This window comes from Ischnura elegans, chromosome 1, assembly GCF_921293095.1.
Source record: "Ischnura elegans chromosome 1, ioIscEleg1.1, whole genome shotgun sequence".
In the NCBI taxonomy this organism is placed as follows: domain Eukaryota; kingdom Metazoa; phylum Arthropoda; class Insecta; order Odonata; family Coenagrionidae; genus Ischnura; species Ischnura elegans.
The window spans coordinates 164822027-164842211 of record NC_060246.1 but is presented as its reverse complement, the minus strand read 5'-3'; the positions used below and the strand labels follow the sequence as shown (position 1 = coordinate 164842211).

At 36.9% G+C, this 20185-nt stretch overlaps 1 protein-coding gene across 1 annotated transcript in view; it reads left to right on the top strand.

Annotated features, from left to right (window-relative positions):
• The window catches only part of LOC124172014 (liprin-alpha-2), a 105124-nt gene that overhangs the window by 38118 nt on the left and 46821 nt on the right, over positions 1 to 20185 (top strand). The window contains exons 8-14 of the mRNA XM_046551447.1: positions 4721 to 4888; positions 8607 to 8726; positions 9241 to 9375; positions 13822 to 13978; positions 16664 to 16785; positions 17738 to 17850; positions 19516 to 19768. Coding sequence (XP_046407403.1) covers positions 4721 to 4888; positions 8607 to 8726; positions 9241 to 9375; positions 13822 to 13978; positions 16664 to 16785; positions 17738 to 17850; positions 19516 to 19768 — 1068 coding nt within the window. The remainder of the gene's footprint in view (positions 1 to 4720; positions 4889 to 8606; positions 8727 to 9240; positions 9376 to 13821; positions 13979 to 16663; positions 16786 to 17737; positions 17851 to 19515; positions 19769 to 20185) is intronic.

The window sequence follows — 20185 nt, the reverse complement described above, 5'->3', positions numbered from 1 at the left end:
TTTCTTTGTTTTTTTTTATTGTTATAAGAAGATATGCCATCATCTTATAGTTACTAATTACTTTTTTCACCTTTGTTATATTTGTGAGCACTTAATTTTGCTAAACACTTAATATGCAACTGCCATAGGAGCGATTTTAAGATGAATATTTTAAAATGTTGCAATGACTGCCGTGAATTGGACCCTAGGGAGCAGTTAGAAATTTTAAAAATTATTGAAAGTCAGGACAGCACACTTATAAATGAATATCTCTACCCATCCTTTTCCCCTATTCTGGCGTCCGTTTTAAAATTCATCAAGTAACTAGGTAACAATAATTAGATAAACAAATCATAATTTGCTCCTGAAGATGATGATAATTCATCGAAACCCGGGTCGCGCTCTATTAAAAATAAGTGGTGTAAGTAATTGTGAGACATCCAGGAAAACTTTTCATTGGCAACATTGTAAAGCACTATGAAAAAATATATATTTTGTCAAGTAAGAGCTATGGCATGCCAACAAAAATGTGATAAGATTGTGTGCTTAACATTTGTATATGTAAAAAAATGTCAGCTAAATCAAAGTAATAGAACATAGTTTAAAAAGTTTAAAAAAAAAATTGAAATACCATTTTATGTTGCTCAAAAAATGGAATCATCAAGGAATGTACTGTATTGACTTTTTACTACACTTATACATTTTGTCACATCTACCATTGGTAAAAATCTGTAGAACATATAAGAATGGAAAGGTTTTAGTTTCCTGGTTACCAATTATGTTTCAGCTTAAAATGGTTAGCATTTGTCCAAATGAAGTTTGTACTAGCCGTACCAACACCTTTTTGCTGTCGGTACGGCTACCAACGATCTCCCGTCCTCACGTCGGTGCCGCACCGATCGGGTTCGTACAGAATCGCACCACTGCTTGCTGGGAGTCGGTGTGACGTCCCACCCGACGAATTGGTGCCGCACCGATCGGTTTGGAGGCACAGAATACGGCCCCAGACTTGGGTGTTTTGCGCCATGTAAACCTTCCTCCTTAGCTAGAATACCTTTAATAATAAATTAATCATGATAATAATAATAATAATAATAATAATAATCTTTATTTGCCGGAAAGACAATTATATGCAATACATAAATTGTATAAGGCACGTCAAAAACACAGGTTGGGTACAAATAAAAGATATAAGGCACAAACAGCAAAGTGAGGTGAGCATATATAATATTACTGTGACAGGTACTCTGATATAGAGTAAAAGCAGCCTGAAAGTAAAAAGTCTTTCAGCTTGTTTTTAAATACCCCTTGACTCATGGGATCTTTTAGCTCCATAGGGAGCTTATTGTACAAAAGTAGACTCATAAATTGTTCACCACAGGCAGCACTTTTAGTCCGTACATAGGGGACATGCAAATCTTTGTGCTGCCTCGTATAATGAGTGTGAATGCTGGCGTTTGGGACAAAGTCTTGGAAGTTAGTCTTTACTTTGAGAAGTATGGTGAATATATAAAGACAGGGCACAGGTAATATTCGTAGATCTTTAAACAATGGCCGACAGGTTGTCCGATAGGGTTTGTTGGACAATAAGCGTACCACTCTTTTTTGAATTTTGAATATGGTAACGGCATGTGGAGATGAACCCCAATGCAGAATGCTGTACAGAACATGAGAGTGGAATTCACCATAATACAAGAGTAGCAGAACATCTAGTGACACAGTGGAGCGTATATACCTGATTAGATAACACACAGAACTGAGCTTACGTGCCAATTCGCTGATATGCATTGCCCAGGAAAGATTAGAATCAATAGTCACACCCAAAAACTTTGTACTCTCAACTTGTGGTATACATGCACCGTTAAGGTCCACAGTGATCTGCCTATTATTTTTTCCAATATTTGTGAAGTAGATAAGTTGAGATTTACAAACATTAGGCTTCAAACAATTTTTAACACACCATTTATACAACTGCTGAGATACAGAGTTAGCAGAGGTACATAAGCTATTCACTTGAGATGAAGTAACCTCAAAATTGGCATCATCAGCATATAACACTGGGGTGATATCAGAGGATCGAGAGACAAAGTTAGTGAGATCATTCACATATACTAAAAACAAGATAGGGCCAAGAACAGATCCTTGGGGGACACCTTGGGAAATAACTTTTGGTGGGGAAATAAATTTCACACCATTGGACACTACAGCAACAGTCTGTGATCTGTTGGCGAGGTATGATTCCAACCAGAGAAATGGAATACCTCTAATACCAAAATAGGATATCTTATTCATAAGAATTTTATGGTTGACACTATCAAAGGCCTTAGATAAGTCATAGAACAAGCCAAGTACTTCAGCTTTGTTGTCTAGAGCATTCAGAATTATATTGACTGCCTGAGAAATAGCTTGGGAAGTTGATCTTTTCTTTCGAAAACCATATTGATGGGGAGAAAGATAGTTATTTGATTCCAGGTAAGAGGTCAATCTGTTGTAGAAAATTTGCTCGAAAACCTTGCCAAGCTGATTGATAATTGAAATTGGTCTAAAGGAGTTAAAATCATGAGCAGAACCCTTTTTCTTGTAAAGTGGGATAACTTTAGAACTCTTTAGAGAATCTGGGAAAATTCCTAGCTGGAGAGAGTTGTTAATGAGTAGTAGAAGAGGAGATTTAATGTATTCATATGATAAACATATTAGAAAATGGGGGACATCATCAGGACCAGCACAATACTTAGGGCTAGACTTGAAGATGATAGAAGTCAATTCACGTTCAGATAGCGAAGTTAATCATGAATATCTGGAAAACATATTGACTCCTTATTTAAGTCACCTAATTAGTAATCAATTAGAATTGTATATTCAAATGTGATATTTATTATAATACAATGTAATTCTATCAAATTAACCAAATATTTTAAATAATGGAAGCAGTTTTTGTCTACAGCAAATTATCATGGCAGCGTTAATGAGAAAGAGACCAGCATGAGAGTAGGTTCTAAAAATATAGGTTTTTCATGTGAAAAGTCTGTCGTGGGAGCTCCTTCAGTTGAGGTAGAGTACACCCGTACGTCGCTTAGCACAATTTCGATCAGTTCAATTTCGATATAGCGCAAATTTGTTCCTTGGGAAAACATCTCAATGCTGCTTAGCCTGCTCAAATTTCCGTAACACTCTTGATAAAACGTGAACTTGCTCTAAGTACAAGTAAATTACTCTCATTTTACGCCTAATAATAGTATTGCTTGGCTCAAATATTATTCTTTGTTAATACATTCATCGAAATCCATTGTTGTGTAGTGGCCAAAAACATACCTACTCGTCATGCAGTCTGGATAGCCGACCTGCATAAGTAATTCATCATGTCTCCTGAACTGAATGACTTAAGTTAATTGAGACCATTAATTATGTTTGGAACTAAAGGAAATGATTTTTTTTGAAAGCAATGCGGCAACAAAAGTGCCTGGGCGACATAAGCATTGTTTGTAGACTGATTTGGAAATTCATCAACTGCCGGCAAAGCATAACGAACGAGACGGCATGTATTTTTTCCTAGATGTTAGCCCACCCACACGAAAAGAGGGAATTTCAAAAGCAGGTACGAATATGATGTTATGGGAAAAAACATCTTTGAATGCATACCTACAATCTTTAAAGATATTTTAAACTATAAATGTTTTTATAAATAAGGTTTTCTAAGGTTATTAATGATGATATATATGGTTTAAAGGAAATTCAATACCCAACACCTATGCTACCACGAACGCATCCCTATCTTCCCCATGTTAAAATGATCTCGAATAACGCAAATTCAATTAGCACAAAGACCCCGAGGAACACATCCCGTGCACTAAGTGAAGCATGGATGTAGGATTGGTAACTACAAAGAGATTTTCACTTTCAGGATAATCTGTTGTTTTCCTTAGTTTTTTTTATGAAAACCTGTGTTCTAATGAAACATATATATGTTTTAATGTATTTAATTTAAGCTTTCTGATGAAAAAGAAATTTGTCTCTGCACCTTATGGAAAACAAAGGATGTTTTATCGAGGAGGGATAAATTGGTTTAGAATTTGTTTGCATTAAAATTCTTTCTAGGTGCCCTTATGCTTTGCAATACTAATCAATTCCCATAATCTCACAAATTTATCTTTTGGAATGAAATCCGAAGAATCAAGCATGATTGAGTGAAATTTTTCCATATAATACTTGCAATTTTTCATGATTATCGAAGTTGTAATGATCTTAAAAAATTGCAAGTATTTATTCCAATATTTATCTTTTGGATTGGGCTGTGCACTGATGAACTCAGGTATACGTTCATCTGTTCTGTTTTTATGCGTAGTGCATAATGATTGCTTTCTATTTGGCAAATTTGCTTTTTGTAAATCGATGCAAATAGTTCCAAGTGAAATAGTTTTAATTTTTTCTTTGTCAATTAAAACGGTTACCCTGCTATTGTTATTAGAAAAGAATTGATGCGAAAGTTTTCTCACACTTTGGAAAACTACTAGAATGGCACGAGGTGCTATGAGTAAGGTCTTTAGAATTGAAAAATGTTTTGGCCAAAGGATAGAATTGATTATACAGGAGTTGAATGTGTTCCCATCTTCCCCTCAAGTGACAACATACATTTTCAATCATGGATGAGTGGGATTGGTTTTTGATGAACTATCGCTGCTGTCAGGAATAAGCCATGGGTACCATTTTCATTGGATTCCTCTGGTGAAATTTAATTTTTTAGAGTGCAGAGTTGACAGCATCACAACGAAGGGTTACGGAACTCAGCGGTCGGGTGTCCGAGTTGGAGGGTGAGCTGTCCAAGGCTCAGAAGGAGGTGGCGAGGTTGAATGAGGCCAACGCTAGGCTACAGAGGGACCTCAGGGAAAACGTGGCTCAGAAGGAGGATCAGGTGAGTTCACGTCACATGGAGGGTGCGACCAATATTCCTGAATGTGTCAGGAAGGTGACTGAAGGTCAGGAAAAAGGAATGTGTCCAAAGATATTTAATCCAAATACCAAAAGTGTACAGTCTAAGCCTCTCTCTTGGTGGGTTAATATATACTGCTTTACTATGCTGTATATATTCATCAAATAATTTGCCCAGTCAGGCCGCATTTTTACCCTGTGATTTCTGGCTTTTACCATCTTCCTCATAACTTTTGTCCTTATTCTTTTTCTGTTATGTGTTCCTATCCATTTCTTTTGCCTTCTATGAGAGAGTGTATCTTTCCTTTCATCCTTGTGCCCTCGTCCATTTTCTTCTACTGGTGAGTGGTGAGCTGCCCCAGTGCCATCTATTGGTTACTCTTGTGAGCCAAAGCAAAGGTAGTTTCCTGTGCGTAAACTCCTGCCAAAATCATGGTGAATCTAAGCGTCCCGGTAGCTCAACTGGTAGAGCACCTGGCTGGCAACCAGGAGGTTCTGGGTTCGAGTCCCAGTCAGGCTGCATTTTTACCCTCTGATTTTCTGGCTTTTTCCACCTACCACAGCACCGTTGTCCTCGTCCTTTTTCCATTTTATGTTCCAATCCCTTTCTTTCCTTACCTCTGAATTTATTTTTATATTAATTAATATTTATGTATAGGACTTTTGCCATTGATATAAAGTTTGGGAAATTTAAAAAATTCGTGCAGCAAATTAGGGAAATCAAAAGTGCAAACTTGGTATGAACTCTATGGTGGATACTAGTGATGGGTCGATTCCAAAATTTTAACGATTCCGATTCTGACATTTCGATTATTCCGATTCTGACATTTCGATTCCAATTCTACCGATAGCAATTCAATCGATTCTGATGCTATAGGCTCCAAGAAAAATATCACTTAATTCCAGGCAACAAGATAACCTCTTAAAAAATTATTACTCTGTGAAAGAATCAGTTGACAAAAGCATCTTTCATATCATCACTATGTAATTAAAATATAATACCTAAATTTCAAAACAGAACATACCTGAAAAGTGGTGTTACCTCATAGGTATTACTTTAGAATATTGGCTCTCATGTTTAAATTTATAATAAAAGTATTTCCTTTAATATCTATTTTTTTATTGAAAATATCTGATCATTATCAATAATGTCTCACAAATTTAGTCTCCTTTTACAGGCTTTAAATTTTTGCTCAGAAAGCAAAGCATCTTCACTCTGTCAGCATAAAGCCTGTTGCGTTTTACACCACATATTTTTCCTGCCGGACTAAATGTCTTTCACTGAACACAGTGGATGGCGGCATGGCAAGAAACATTTTTGCTAATACTTTCTGCCTTGGGTACAATATACAAGTCTTCCAGTATTTCCCAGGGAAGGAATTTGGTGGTGCATTCATCTCTGATAAATAAGCTTCCACTTCAGCTGCAACAGTGTTTGCTATGGTGACTTAGGGTACTTTTCCAAATACATCACTCTATCTTGACCATACACATGTCACAGGCTCCCTAGTCTGCATTTGCTCCTTTGGAAGATAATAGGGAAGTCTGATTAGCACTTTTTGATCTTGAGTCGAGTTAAAAATTACTTGCGAGTAACGAGTCCAGTATGATAATTTCTGAACCAGGCAATGCAGCAATGCATACTACAATATAAACTATTCCAATTTTCTATGATGAATGCCTAGCCTAATGTAAGAAGGAAAATATAATGAGGATCGTTGATGGTTATTGTCAGAGGTAGGAGATGAATGAAAATTAATTTGTCTTCAATAGTTCCATAGGCACAGTTGAAATTAATTAACCCCAACTAATATGGTGACCATTTAAGTCATATATGTATCCAAACTATACAAGGGAGAGCCCTGAGTATAGTAATTTTCATAGCTATAATAAAAATTACATACAACGTATATGAGTCATGTAATATTTGGTCCTTTCAAATTCTCAAGCAGAAAAACCAATTATTCTATATGCTCAGCCAGCAGGTTTTGACATCTCCATGTTACAGTATTACTGCCTGCAGAAAATTGCCTTTTACTACTCACTTGTGTGACGTGGTAAGTACTTTCCAACCAAAATTGCAAGATTTCAGAAACTTTGGAATTTCTATTAAAAATTGTATCAATGTTTTAATGGATCTTGAATCTTCATGGAATTCAAGTTCTTCAAGAATTCCATTCATTTTTCTCTCTCTTAAGAAAGCCGACTTAATCTCTTCACTTTACTTCAATACCAGAGCCATATTTCTTATGTATGGGATGGTTCTGAAAAATATCCAATCCTTAGTAATTTCACTCGAGTAATGCGCTAAATGATCAAGTCGATCCATGCATAATCCTTTTTAACATCCTCAGATTAGTCTGTTAGGTCAATAAAGACGATTATCCGTGCTTCAAATGACAATTTTCAAGACTAAAGTTTTAAAAAACCTGAAAAATCGGCCTCAAGAGTTCCGCGGCGTGCAGCTCAGCCTTAACGCGCGATTGAAAAATGGCTCTTATTTCTCTCGTGGCAAACGTTTTTTCCAAGATTTCTGCTTAGTACTCTTTAAAAATCTCTACTTTATACTGTGGTCCAAATTTTCCGAGTTATATTTTTCGTAAATGAAAGATAATGTCTACTTTTAGTCAAATTTCATGTGAAAAACGGGTCGGCCATTTTGCAATGTAAAACCAGACAGATGAGCGCCAAAATCTTCAAAAGTCATTGAAAGTATAGGCAAAGCACCAGGTCAAATGAATATAACATGTTTTATTCCATAAAAATCATGCCAACGCAACACCACCTCGATAAATTCAAAGATTTTCGAGGAAAAACGAGATCGCGCGTGGTTTTGAAAAGTCGGTCATGTTTGGACCACTGTATCATCACTAAGGGTCATATTTATGTAAAATGGCGTATAAATTTATATCTGGTAACAATTAATGAGTAATTACGCCAAGTTTGAAGTCTATCCCCAAAAAGGTCATTTTGGACTTTATTCCAGATTTTTCCGAATTCGGATCAGTGTGTGCCGGGTCGGAAGACGATCGGCCGCCGCGGCTGGCGTAAAGGTATTCGGCACCCACGTCGACAACTATAGTGTATTCGGCAAGCTGAAACTACCAGGCCAAGGAATTAGAATGACTTATCGGCTTTAAAAATTGTATTATTACATGAGTTTCATGATAGCGCTTCCTGTCAGCAGATTGCTGGACCTACTAGCCTCGAAAGCTCTGTAACCTTAACTACTCGACTCGACATTAGTAATGCTTCTAGAAACGCTCGAGTAGAGTACCAACTACTCGATTCGACTCGAACTATCCAGTCCTCGCACATCCCTAGAAGATAAAGTGTTTTGTTATTACGATTACGTGGTGCGAACATTCAAATGACTGTTGGAAACGCAGTCGTATATAAATTTGTGGTTTGAAGTACTACTGGAATCGGAATCGATTTTTCACCTTGGCAAGTACTCATTTTCGATTCCGGTTCTTGGCTGAGAATCGAAGAATCGAACCGACCCATCACTAGAGGATACTATTTAAATATCAGTCATTTAAAAAATGGCTTTTCCTCATTGTATGCATTTCTCACACAAGTCATGAAACTTGAGCCCATGCTCATCAGCATTTCTTCTAAGTTAAGAATTTTAATGATCATCAACATTTGAAAGAATGGATATTTTTAATATTATTAATTGCTATTTCTTGTTTTCTTAGGAGGAGCGCATTGCAACCTTAGAGAAGCGATATTTGAATGCACAAAGAGAGTCGACATCTCTGCATGACCTCAACGACAAACTAGAGCAAGAGCTGCAGCACAAAGAAGCCCAATTGAAGGTGAGTGTCTTCCAACTTGCCAAGCATCAGGGCAGCATTTTTTAAAGTACTTTGCTTGTCTTGTTATCAGGTTGTGTAGCTGAGAACTGCTGGGCTCTAAATAGATCATTTTTCATCTATATTAATGGATTTTTACAGGTTCAGGAGATTGAGGAAAAAGTCAGGGGATCTGAAAGGGGCCAGGGAAACTAGGGAATCACATCTGTGGCTTGAGGGAAAATTTATGTCATGAAATCATAAGAAATTCTACTTAGGAAATGCTCAAAATTTTGTCTGTGGAGGAGAAAATAGCTGGGATAATCCTCAAACCAGATGATCGGGAGCTGGATTATTGAGAGTTCATTAATAGTGACTATATTTTGTTGCTTAATAATTTTGGTATTTCTTAGTTACAAATCTAAACCATTTCTTGGATCCTTTGTTGTGTATATTTGGAAGTGAATCTTTACATGTGCCCGCATTGCATTACCGCTGATATTTGACATCCTAACATTTTCGTCGCATTGTCGCACAGATCCAGGAGGAGAAGATGAGAGGTCTGCAGGAGAAGTTGGAGCTGTCGGAAGGGAAAGTTGCTCAGTATGCCAAACTCCCCGAGATGGAAGAAGAGTTGAAGCACAGAATGGATGCCTTGCACCAGGTATCAAACGTAGGCGCTATTATTTTAAATACTAACATTTTTTGGTGATTTTATTCAAATTATATGGGGGCCAAGGGCTGTCTAGAGACATTTAGAGGCCTAGGACAAAGTTCATGTGGCAGTTTATGGTTTTTTAATCCATAAGGAAATTTGGGAATGTTATTTTGGGCCTTGAAAGGGCCTCTGGGTAGCCCTGTAGACACTCGGCTCACTGTTTTCATGTCACTACTATTTATGATAATTATATTAGCATTTTTAATTTTTGGTGCTTGAATTACTGTGAATTGACTTCATCTAAACAAAATTTTAAGCCTTTACATATTGATATAAATAATGCTAGAACAAAAACTATTGCAGAATTAGTTTTTGTAATTTTTAGGGTATTGCAAGCAGAGATTTTTGTAAAGTCAAGCTGGAATTAGGAAACCATTTTTAAGCTAGATTCAAGGGCACTGGAGTGGCAGGAAAGACTTTACGACTAATTATTTACCTGCACTTAATTAAGCTAGTTTTCCTTTTGAGTTCCGACCAATTTTATTTTTCAGTAAATAATAAGTAAGTAATTATTTAAGTTATTGTTTCAGGATTATTATTTTTCATTATGAATAATATTGTTCTTTAGGTACCAAAACTTCTGCCATTTATTACTGGTATCCTTGGGGATTAGGCAGTTGCAGTAGTTATAATTTGATGCTAAAAAAATAAAGGGTTTGAAGTATTTGTGTGTATCAACCTCTGTCAAGAATGCAAGGACTGCTACGCATCATAATTAAATATGCATTATATATGCTTGAGGAATACAAAGAATATAAAATATTAGAAATGAAAGTCACTATTCTACTGGATATACTTTCTTGTCAGTTATGATAAATTGATTTGGAAGTGAAATATTGAATGGAAATTGCCATTTAATACTCCATTAGGCTCTGTTATGTGGACAACGTATGATTTAGCTTGACTTTCTTGTACTGATTAGGTCATCCAAACAGGGTTTAAGATGTATATAATGCAAATTAATTCTTGTTTAGATCTATTTTTTATTTCATTCTATGTCAATGGGTAAGCAATGCTGTTAAATTTATGGTAAAAGTTGTAAATGAAAAGTTTTGCAGGGAAATTTGCAATGATACAACATGAAGTGTATAATTTTCCCTTATTCACTGTAAAATCCTGGATTATAAATGTTAGTGATATTTTAATAGTGCAAAATACAGAAAAAATAAGGGGAAAAAAGTCCACAAAATTCAAAAAAATTATCTTGGGGTTATCGTCCAATTCTAGTTACATACTCAAACAGGTATTGTTGTCCTACTGATTCATGAGGTTTTCTGGATTGGGGGATGAAGGAGCACTGCCCACATCACTAAACGAATTTTCGCGGCCAAATCCTTCTCTTTTCTTGGACATGGCGTGATAATTTCCATTACGGCTGTTTGGGTGGGTACCCATGGTTATAGGTCCTCTCGTTGTTGTTGTCATTCAATGTTGTTGTTTCCTTACAGAGAAAAATTTGGTTTAGTTCTCACATTTGAAGTAACCAAGTGATCCTCGTTACTCCATTCATCTACAGATATTCTCTCAAATTCCATACCCGGCTCTGTCACGCAATTATTACTCTTTGTAAGCTTTTCTGCAAAAGTAACTTTCTCAGGAGCGCTTCCAGCTGCACAAATTCTCCTCTCCTTTTTAAACTTCCAAGTTCTTGCTTCAAGTTCTCAATATCAACGACCATGTCGGTTAGGTTTGCCTTGCAGGATCGGCAGCGGAAACATTTCCGGTGTATATCTCAGTCTTCAGATAAGGCTTTTAGTGATATTTCTTTAATCCCTGTACATTTACCGTGGAATATACTTGAACAATAGTCACATCTAATGAGTTTTATCTTCGCTTTTGAATAACTTTTTGCAGCAGCTACATTTACGCACGTCATTATTGGGCACCATCTTGAATATCCCAACATGTAGCATGCCCCCAACATTTTAATCTCCCTTTTGTAAGTTCTCTGAATTCTTTTTATTCCCCATTTGTCTCCTTTTTGGATAGGGACAAATATTCCTCTCTATAGGTAGGAATTGCAGTGTGGATCAAGTCAGGCTAGCATTGTGGTCTTCATGGTGGCCCAGAAAGTCATATGTTCACACAAAGTTTGATTTGTAGCTAAGGGGAATTTTTTATTGTCTCTGGTTCAATTCCTGGTCCAGAGGAATTTTTTCCTGTTGCAATTATTGTGAGTCACTGTCTTTTGTTTTTGTCAACTTTTATGGATTCTGTCAAAATTAAGGTTTTATTTTTCTGCCTCCAAGTGCTTCAAGACTTCTTCTTTAAAGGTTTAAGGTTTTGTACTTATGCTTGGCAAGTGCCTGAGCCTCTGAGCTGTTGAGCATTTCTAATTGCCTTGTTTTTTCCTTTTTATATTCTTACTACCCTTTGAATGAAGTTATGTGGTTGAATGCTTTGACTCCTGTATTATTTCTTGCACAGCGTAGTGGAATTTCTTAGATTTGTTTAAATAAGTTATAGTTATTTTTTTCCACCAAATTTAGTTTATGCTTGACTTATATTTTTGTGTCCACAATATTCTTAAGTGAAAAAAGGGATTGCTATGTATTATTCATAAAGTCCCTCAATTATATTATACAGTGGAACTTGGTTAGTACGTTCCTCCTTAGTACGTTTTCCTCCTTAGTACGGCGATTTCCCTCGGTCCCGGTACCATCCGAACAAAATACAGGTAAAAGCATTTGGTTTGTACGTTTGAAAAAATTGCGCTTTCCTGGTTAGTACAATCAATTGCTTGCCGTGACGCAACCCGCAATTCGTTCTCTAGTATCTTCTTAAGGGTCGCAAACGTCTGAATTCATGATTTAATTTATTATTACTAGCCATTAACATTCTTCCATTCATTCCACATCTCTTTCTTTTACCGTAATTTATCCAAATGCATTTCTGAATTCTTGTGACGTGCTGAATAATAAAATGCGGCCATTTTTCGGGAATGTCTGACTATGAAAAACTACAGCCAATAAGTAGCCCCAAATTTCCCCACCCCGAGCTCCTCACCTTCTGTTGCCTTTTGAGCGCTTGGGAGTGCCCACTGCTGCGCACAAAGTTCGTGAGTGGGCAATTGTTGCTATTACACGAGTTATCATGATGAAGAAATGAGTCTTAACGGTCTTAGACGATTCCCACATTATCTAAAGCAGTACTGCTCCATAAACTCGACGTCGTTCGTATTTACTTGACTACTGTTGCGGGAGCAGACGATCCTCTGGATCTCCACGCGAAGCTTAGCTTAAAAATACTTGATCTCGGAACGAAAGCAGACGACATTAGACAAATTTTGAAAGTAAATTTCAACTGTTTAATATAAAATTTTCTTGTAATTACGTCTTAATCTAATAATCTTGCGTGTCATCAATCGATATACCGATCGATTTTACAATCGATATGGTATCATTTCAGAAGCGAATGTCTACGGCTGTTGCCGTAATTTAAAAGTCAATATAATTTTTCCCAATTTTTATGATGTTTAAAAAACCAGTTGACTTACTCCGGGTTGTTGTTATATTCTCCGAGTACCCTGTGAGAAAGAAAAATGACTTGTCTTCGCTTGTCTGAGCTTCACTCGTCCTCATTCTGTAAATATATATAGGATAAATCACGGGAGATAGACGCCGTAATCATGGAATCGTCTTCGGGAAATCTATGAAAAATTGCTATTTTTATTCACATGGTATTGTTTTTCAATGTAGCGCTCATTTTCTTGATTTTAAATGTGAAAAGAGTTCAGGAAGGCGATCCTATGAGAACTACCAATAGTAATTGTAATTATGACGACTTTTTCACTGATTGCCATAACCCCGACTGCTATACTATTTACTTTCCTCGTTAGTACGTTTTCCTGGTTAGTACGTTCATTTTTCGTGGTCCCTTCAGAAACGTACTAAACAATTTCTACTGTATCTTCTACTGTTGTTTCTAATTTCAGCGACCTCTCTATTTTCATTATCTAAGTGTACTCACCAATGCTTGAATTGGTTTATGTACTTCTATTTGCATTTCAAAAATGTTTTTACTTCCTCCCATTGTTCTAACCTGCTATTTTTTTATGGAGATTGAAATATTCTTAAATGCATATAATGCATTAGGATAAACATGAATCTTTTTTATGTCGTCCTATTGTTTACATATTTTTGTAGTGCTTTACTCAGGCACAGGTTCATTTTAAGTTTTCATGAATTATGAGAATATAAAAGGCATCACTCTAAAGTATTTCTTTTAACCTGTGTGATTTGAAATAAATGTGCTCTTCCTGATTCTCATCTGGTAGGAATGTTAATCAGTATTTGTGCAAATCATATTCTCATTTTCTTTTCTGATAGTCGTGTGCATGTTGAAAAGTGCATGCCCCATTGGCGCTACATTTTGTCTCTGCTCATTCTCTGCTCCATTCAGGCACAGGAGCGCCATGGGTCTGCCGAGGATCGAATCCAGAGGTTAGAGGCCCAACTTGACGAAAAGAGTGCTGAACTCCTTCGGTTGAACCAGCGCCTTAAAATGAATGAGGAGCATAACCAGAAGCTGTCCTCTACAGTAGACAAGCTTTTATCAGGTATGATAGCTTGGAATTTTATTTCAGGAAATGAGTTTAGTGTCGTTTTATGAAACTTAACAGTGACTAAATTCTGGGTTATACCCAATCCGACGGCCCAAAGAAAAAAAAATTCCATTGATGGTCTCTTTTGCATCACTTTTCACCTTGATTTCCATGACATAGCCAACATATTTTTCATTGACATTCTATTTACTCGTTCAATTTCATTTATTGTTCTATCATTCTTGAAAATTTTGGTTAATTTATCAAATTTTTGTTGAATTCATATACAAAAGTTATTTATATTTATATAAATGCGATGGTGGTTGGTGTAACATGGTGGAACTCCTTCATGATGCACAAAGGTTAAGAAAGTATCTTGTTGAGTTAGCCCCGCCCCAATACACCCCTCCCCTCTTCCCCCCACCTTTCCCCTTTTTCCAACACACTCCTTCCCCACTCAATCTCTCCTTGACTGATGAAGCGGCTACAACCGCGAAAGTCTTTCAGTTTTATTTTTCGTGTGAGTGTTTTCTTCTTTTTTTTTTTTCGTGTCTATGTTTAGTGACTGTGTTTTTGAACATTCATATTATGTGCTACGTTGCATCGCATTTCTGCAAAACATTGAATATACACCCATGTCTCGTATAGCGCAATTTCGATTAGCGCAATTTCGATATAGCGCAAATTCGTTCCTCGGGGAATTATTGCAACGCAGTGTAGCCTAATCAAAAATCTTAAACGCTCTCGTGATAAAACGTGAACTTGCGCTAAGTACACACGAAATTTCTATCAATTTACGCATATTAATATTATTTCTTGCCTCAAATCTTCTTTTTTGTTTATATATTAATCGAAATTCATTGCTGCGCAATTGCCAAAAGTATTACTCGTCATTGGGTCTAGATAGCCGGCCTACCGAAGATTTATCTCTTCTCCTTAACAGAATGATAATAAATAATTTAGATCGTTAATTAAGCGTGGGGCTAGTGGAAAAGAGTTTTTTTTTCAGCAATACGGTTTGAGTCGTATTTTTGCCGTCGTAGGTTACCGGGCGATTGCCTTCCAGGTAGAGAGTCTACGCTAAAGCCTTCAAGGTCATCGGTATTCACTGGGGAGAAATGGAGCGGTGACCGAGTTGCGCATGAATAGCATCAACACATAAAAGGGTCCGCTATAGTGTCTATGGCACAATGGCTTCGTTCCCTCCCCGCAGTCATAGCCCTTCTGCGTCTCAGGAATACAGTTCAGCAGAAGAAAGTGATTTAGATAGAGCCATACAGGGTAAAAACCAAGAGAATATGGCAAAAAATAGGAATGCGTGTAGAAAAATCAAGAATTTATCAAGAAAAACCATAAACCTAGAAGAGGACTTGAGAGAGGTCAATTGCTTTGAAAATGGAGAGCGTCAAAGCGATATTGCGCGGAAGTTTAAACTCACGATGCCTTATTCTGAATAAAGACGAAGCTAAAATATCAGTGACCTCAGCCGCACCGACTTCAACCAAGCGGTCTACACATACGGAAAGTTCATGGTGAATCAGTACAAAAAGACGAGAGTGGTAATCGCTCCGAGACATTAAGTGAAAGCTCCGGTTGGTTCCAGAATTTAAACGGCAAGCAGGTATTTTCAGTGCGGCGATATCAGGTGAATCTGCAAGTGTTGATAGCGCAGCCACCACAGCATTTTCTGATGAACTCCAAGCTGTTATTGAAAGTGGCTCCTTTCCCCCTCAACTAGTTTTAAGTGTTGATGAGACGATATTCTTTTGGAAAAGAATGCATTCTCGTTCATTCATTTTCAGGGAAGGAAAACCTGGGTCAGGTTTCAAGGCATTTAAAGACTGTTTCACGTAGCTGCTAATGACTCGGAGGACTTCAAATTAAAATGATTTATCATTCATAAACTCCGCTAGCTATGAAATGGCATTTAAAGTAGCATTTTCCTGTCGTTTGGATGAGCGACAAAAGGGCCTGGGTGACACAATAGTTGTTTTTAGACTAGTTTGAAAAATCATCAACTGCCGGCAACGCATTACGATCCCCTGAGATAGCAGATTTTAGCCCACCCGCACGACAGGACGGAATTTCGAAAGCACGTAAGAATTTTTTTTAACGTGAATAAAAGTCTTTGAATGCGTGAATACTATCTTTAAAGATGTTTTAAACTATAAATATTTATAGAAATAATGTTTTCTAAGGCTTTTTATGGGAATATAGATGTTTTAGAGGAAATTCAATACCCAAGACCTATGCTACCAGGAACGCATCCCTATCTTCCCTATGTTAAAACGCTCTCGTATAACGCAAATTCGTATAGCGCAAAGACCCCAAGGAACGCATCCCTTGCGCTATACGAGACATGGGTGTATATATATATATATAAGTAGAAATTGTTATGACCAATGTTTGTGAATGCATTAGCGTAAATAGATGCTTTTGATGGATTTAATAGAATGAGGGTTGGTTGTAAGATTTTCAGTTGTCAAGTTATAAAAACTCACTTAAAGTATGAACGGGGGCAGGGTTAGTATGTAGTACTTGTACTTTGAAGTAATTTGGAAATAATGGCTCAAGCATATCATTTAACATCCATATTTAGCCAAATTTATTTAGCATTAAAAGTTGGAAATGTTGGTTTGGTACAAGGAGACTTAAAGTACTATCTTCTGGCTATTAAAAATGTGTCCTTTTCTGTTTCAGAATCGAACGAACGCTTGCAGGTTCACCTAAAGGAAAGGATGCATTCGCTAGAGGAGAAAAACTCCTTACAGCAGGAATTGGAGAAGACTAGGAAAATATTGGAGGACTCCCAAGGCGAAAAGGTAACACGAGGAGGGAAAGAAAGAATATCTTCTCAAATGGAGAGAATCGATATCGAAGGAAATCTGACAATTTTTTAGCTCCAAGGTTGTCTTTATTTTTATCCGTAAATCAAAAGACTCACTAGTAAACCATATTTATATGAACTCATTCAATTAATATATTACTTAGCAGGAGTTTATGAGCAGTATCTGAATAATGTTGTTGACAAATTTTCTCCAAATGGTGTAGGTAGTTCAAAATTATGAATGGGATACTTCAATTTCTGAAACCTCAAATCTTGAGAAACATTTAGAATTGGTTGCTTGAAAATGCTTCTGCCTTTTTCTGTCCTACTTATGAACACAATGTTTTGGACTTTCCTAATCGTGACGAAGCAAAAGGGAAGCCTCTCAAATAATTAAACTTAGAAGTGTCAAGCATGAATTTTATTGGTGTCCCATTAGAGTAATTTATAAGATAAGGGTGACAAGTGAAATTTTAATGATATCAGGCACGGTATCTACAAAAAACTGCAATTACTTCCCGTTCTCCAAGTGTTAGTGCTTCAAAATGTTGTACTTTTATTTACCATGCCGAGTTGAAAAAAAATTTTTTGAAAAATTTAAATATTATTCTTATTATTAACTGAAAGAATGTTTGGCTATAAAAGCATTCAAACAATTATTTCTTATTGAATGCAGATATAAAATTGAGTCCTTATTAAAAATTTGTAATTTCTAAGTTTCTCTTTTCTACGCCATAACTATGCGAGGAAGGTTCAAGGGATGTGTAGTACATATTAGAGAAACTGATCAGACTGATCCAGATCCTAAATGATTCAGAGAATTTAGAAATCATACCTTGTAGCTGTTCATAATGCATCTACTGTGAAACTTGAAAATGCATATCATTATTAATTATTTAAGAACAATATCACCTTTTGTAAAGGGTAACTAACTCATATTTTTTCAGGGTAACATTGTGAAAGAATTGAATAAAGCTCGAATGGAAATAGAAAGCATAAGGCGGCAGATGCTGCAGCAGGAAATAGCATTCAACATACAGCAGACTGATGCATTAACCAGGTATGCTATTCTTTTTTGCATTATATAGCCTTTAAAACTGAACATGGCCTCCTTGTGTAAAGATATTCAGGGAAAAGTGAGAGAATCTTGTCCATGGCCTACTAGACAATTTATGTTGTGAATCTAACAGTAGTGTTCGGTGGCTGTGAGCCTCCGTTTTTGTCACAATTATTTGCCTGAAAATAAGTTTTTTTTCCATGTGCTTAATTTAAAGAAATAAGTGTACAAAAATTTGGAAGTATTTATGATAGAATTTTGTTTAATTATTGACTTTTATTCCTACAATTATTATTCATTCTGTAATGATGAAAAGAAGGTTGATGGTTTCTGGTGATACTTACGGAATTTACTCATTTTGAATGAAAATTTAAACTTTGTTTTACTGCAGAATATTTTCATTGGTACATTACCATGGTTTTGATGCCACGGTAGTGTACTGATTAAAATATTCTGTGTGAAATAAGGTTTAATTTTTCGTTCAAAATGGAGAGTGCGAAATGGTCAGGGGAAATGAAGATTTTTTTGTCAGGGTCAATCTGGGGAGTTTCAGTTAGGGAATCTTGTGATAACCCTGATTTTACCCTTGGGGACGGGTATTACCCTTGGTGATTTTAAATTTCATTTTCAATGCCAGGAATTAATATGAATAGAAAATGTGAGCAACAGTGTCTTTCTTCACTCCTATGAAAGTTGATTCCTCTCCACAACTGTCTCCCGCACTCTTTACTAGTCTCTCATATCATTTTAAGCATGATACTCCTATAATTTATTTTTGGAGGTATGGAAATTATTTTATCTGCTGCATTTTCTGATTCTCTGAAATGGCCATTCTGTATCATTTTGCATTTTCATGTGTTCTCATTAGTGTGTATTTTTTAAATAAGTAATTATTGTAAGAGTATGCTATTGGTTATGGTAGGTTTACATGGAGCATTTTGTAAAATACCTTGGTCTGTCTCTCAAATCCCACGCTGTAATTCTCTCTTCAATTCCCAATCAGGCCTTCTCCTTTTCACTCTGTCTATAAACATCACCATCCCTCGCTTACCCTATTCTCTTCCCCCTAATGCTGTTTTCCGTATCCCCTCCCTGCTGAATCCCCACCCCGTCCAAACCTTCTGCCTCTTCCCTATCTCCCACCATGCCTGCCAAGTCCTTCTTTGTTCCTCTACATCTGCCTCACCTTTACAATCCTCCTCCACACCCACACATCAAAGGCCTCCTCTCTTCTCTCATCCTCATCCCTTAAGTGTCCATATTTTCGTAAAACACTGCACACCAGATGAGACTCTTTACTAGCCTTTTCTTTGTACTCTTACATTGCAATCCTCTCATAATCTCTTCTTCTTCACAAATGCCATCTTTGCTGATACAATTCTCTTCCTGATGTCCTATCTACTGTATCCATTTCTCTAAAAAGTAAGAGGATGATGCACAACTTCATGTTGGCTTCGAGTGCTTCTCAAGGTGTCATTTGTTATTTCAGGTGTGATTGCCAAGGTTGCTAAAGCTGCCTTTTGCTTTTTTTTGCTGTTATCTTTTATCAAATTTTACTCCGTCACAACCTGCTTGCAACCTGCTAGAACATTATTGATGGTGAAATCATGTTTTATGCTCCGTGCTCTTTGGTGTGGTGGTAAGCAGGCGTGTGCCTTTTGTTTGCAGGAGCTTGTCGCCTTCGGGTGGGCTGCTTCCAGGCGAAGGGCCCTGTCCGTCACCATATGGGGGTCGCCCTCCATCGGGAGCTGGCAACGTTGCATCCCCCGGGCCTCCGTCATCATCAGTAGTGACTCCCACCCGCCCACCATCGGCAGCCTCCGTTCAAGGCCAGCCCGGCGGCTCGTCTGTCTCGTCGTCTGCTTCCAGAGCTTCCAAGGCACGCCTTGCGGTCGCTGCACTCGAAGAGGAGGTGGCCAAGGTGCGTTTGTGTCCTGCAAGTTTGCTGTTTATTGTATCTTTGCTACAGGAGAAAATCTGTTAATACTGACCCCGGTATATATGTAGATGGTGGTAAAATACATTTCCCATTGTCAGCATTTGGGGTGTCTAAGGACCTCTAAGGAAATCTGGGAATGATTTTTGAATCTTGAATCTGAATTTCTGATTTTAACCCTTTGAGTGCCATGGGTTTTTTGATGGGTACTCCCAGAAGTGCCATGGGTATTTTGCTAATTTTGTAGACCTTTATAAAAAACTTAATAATTTGCTTATTTATTACTGTTTTTGCACAATTCTTTTTGTATTTGGCAGTGAATTCATTCATCTAAATCAAAATAAAAAAATATTGGCAGTTTTGTTTCGTAATGCTCAATTGTTGTTGTTAAATTTTAAATTT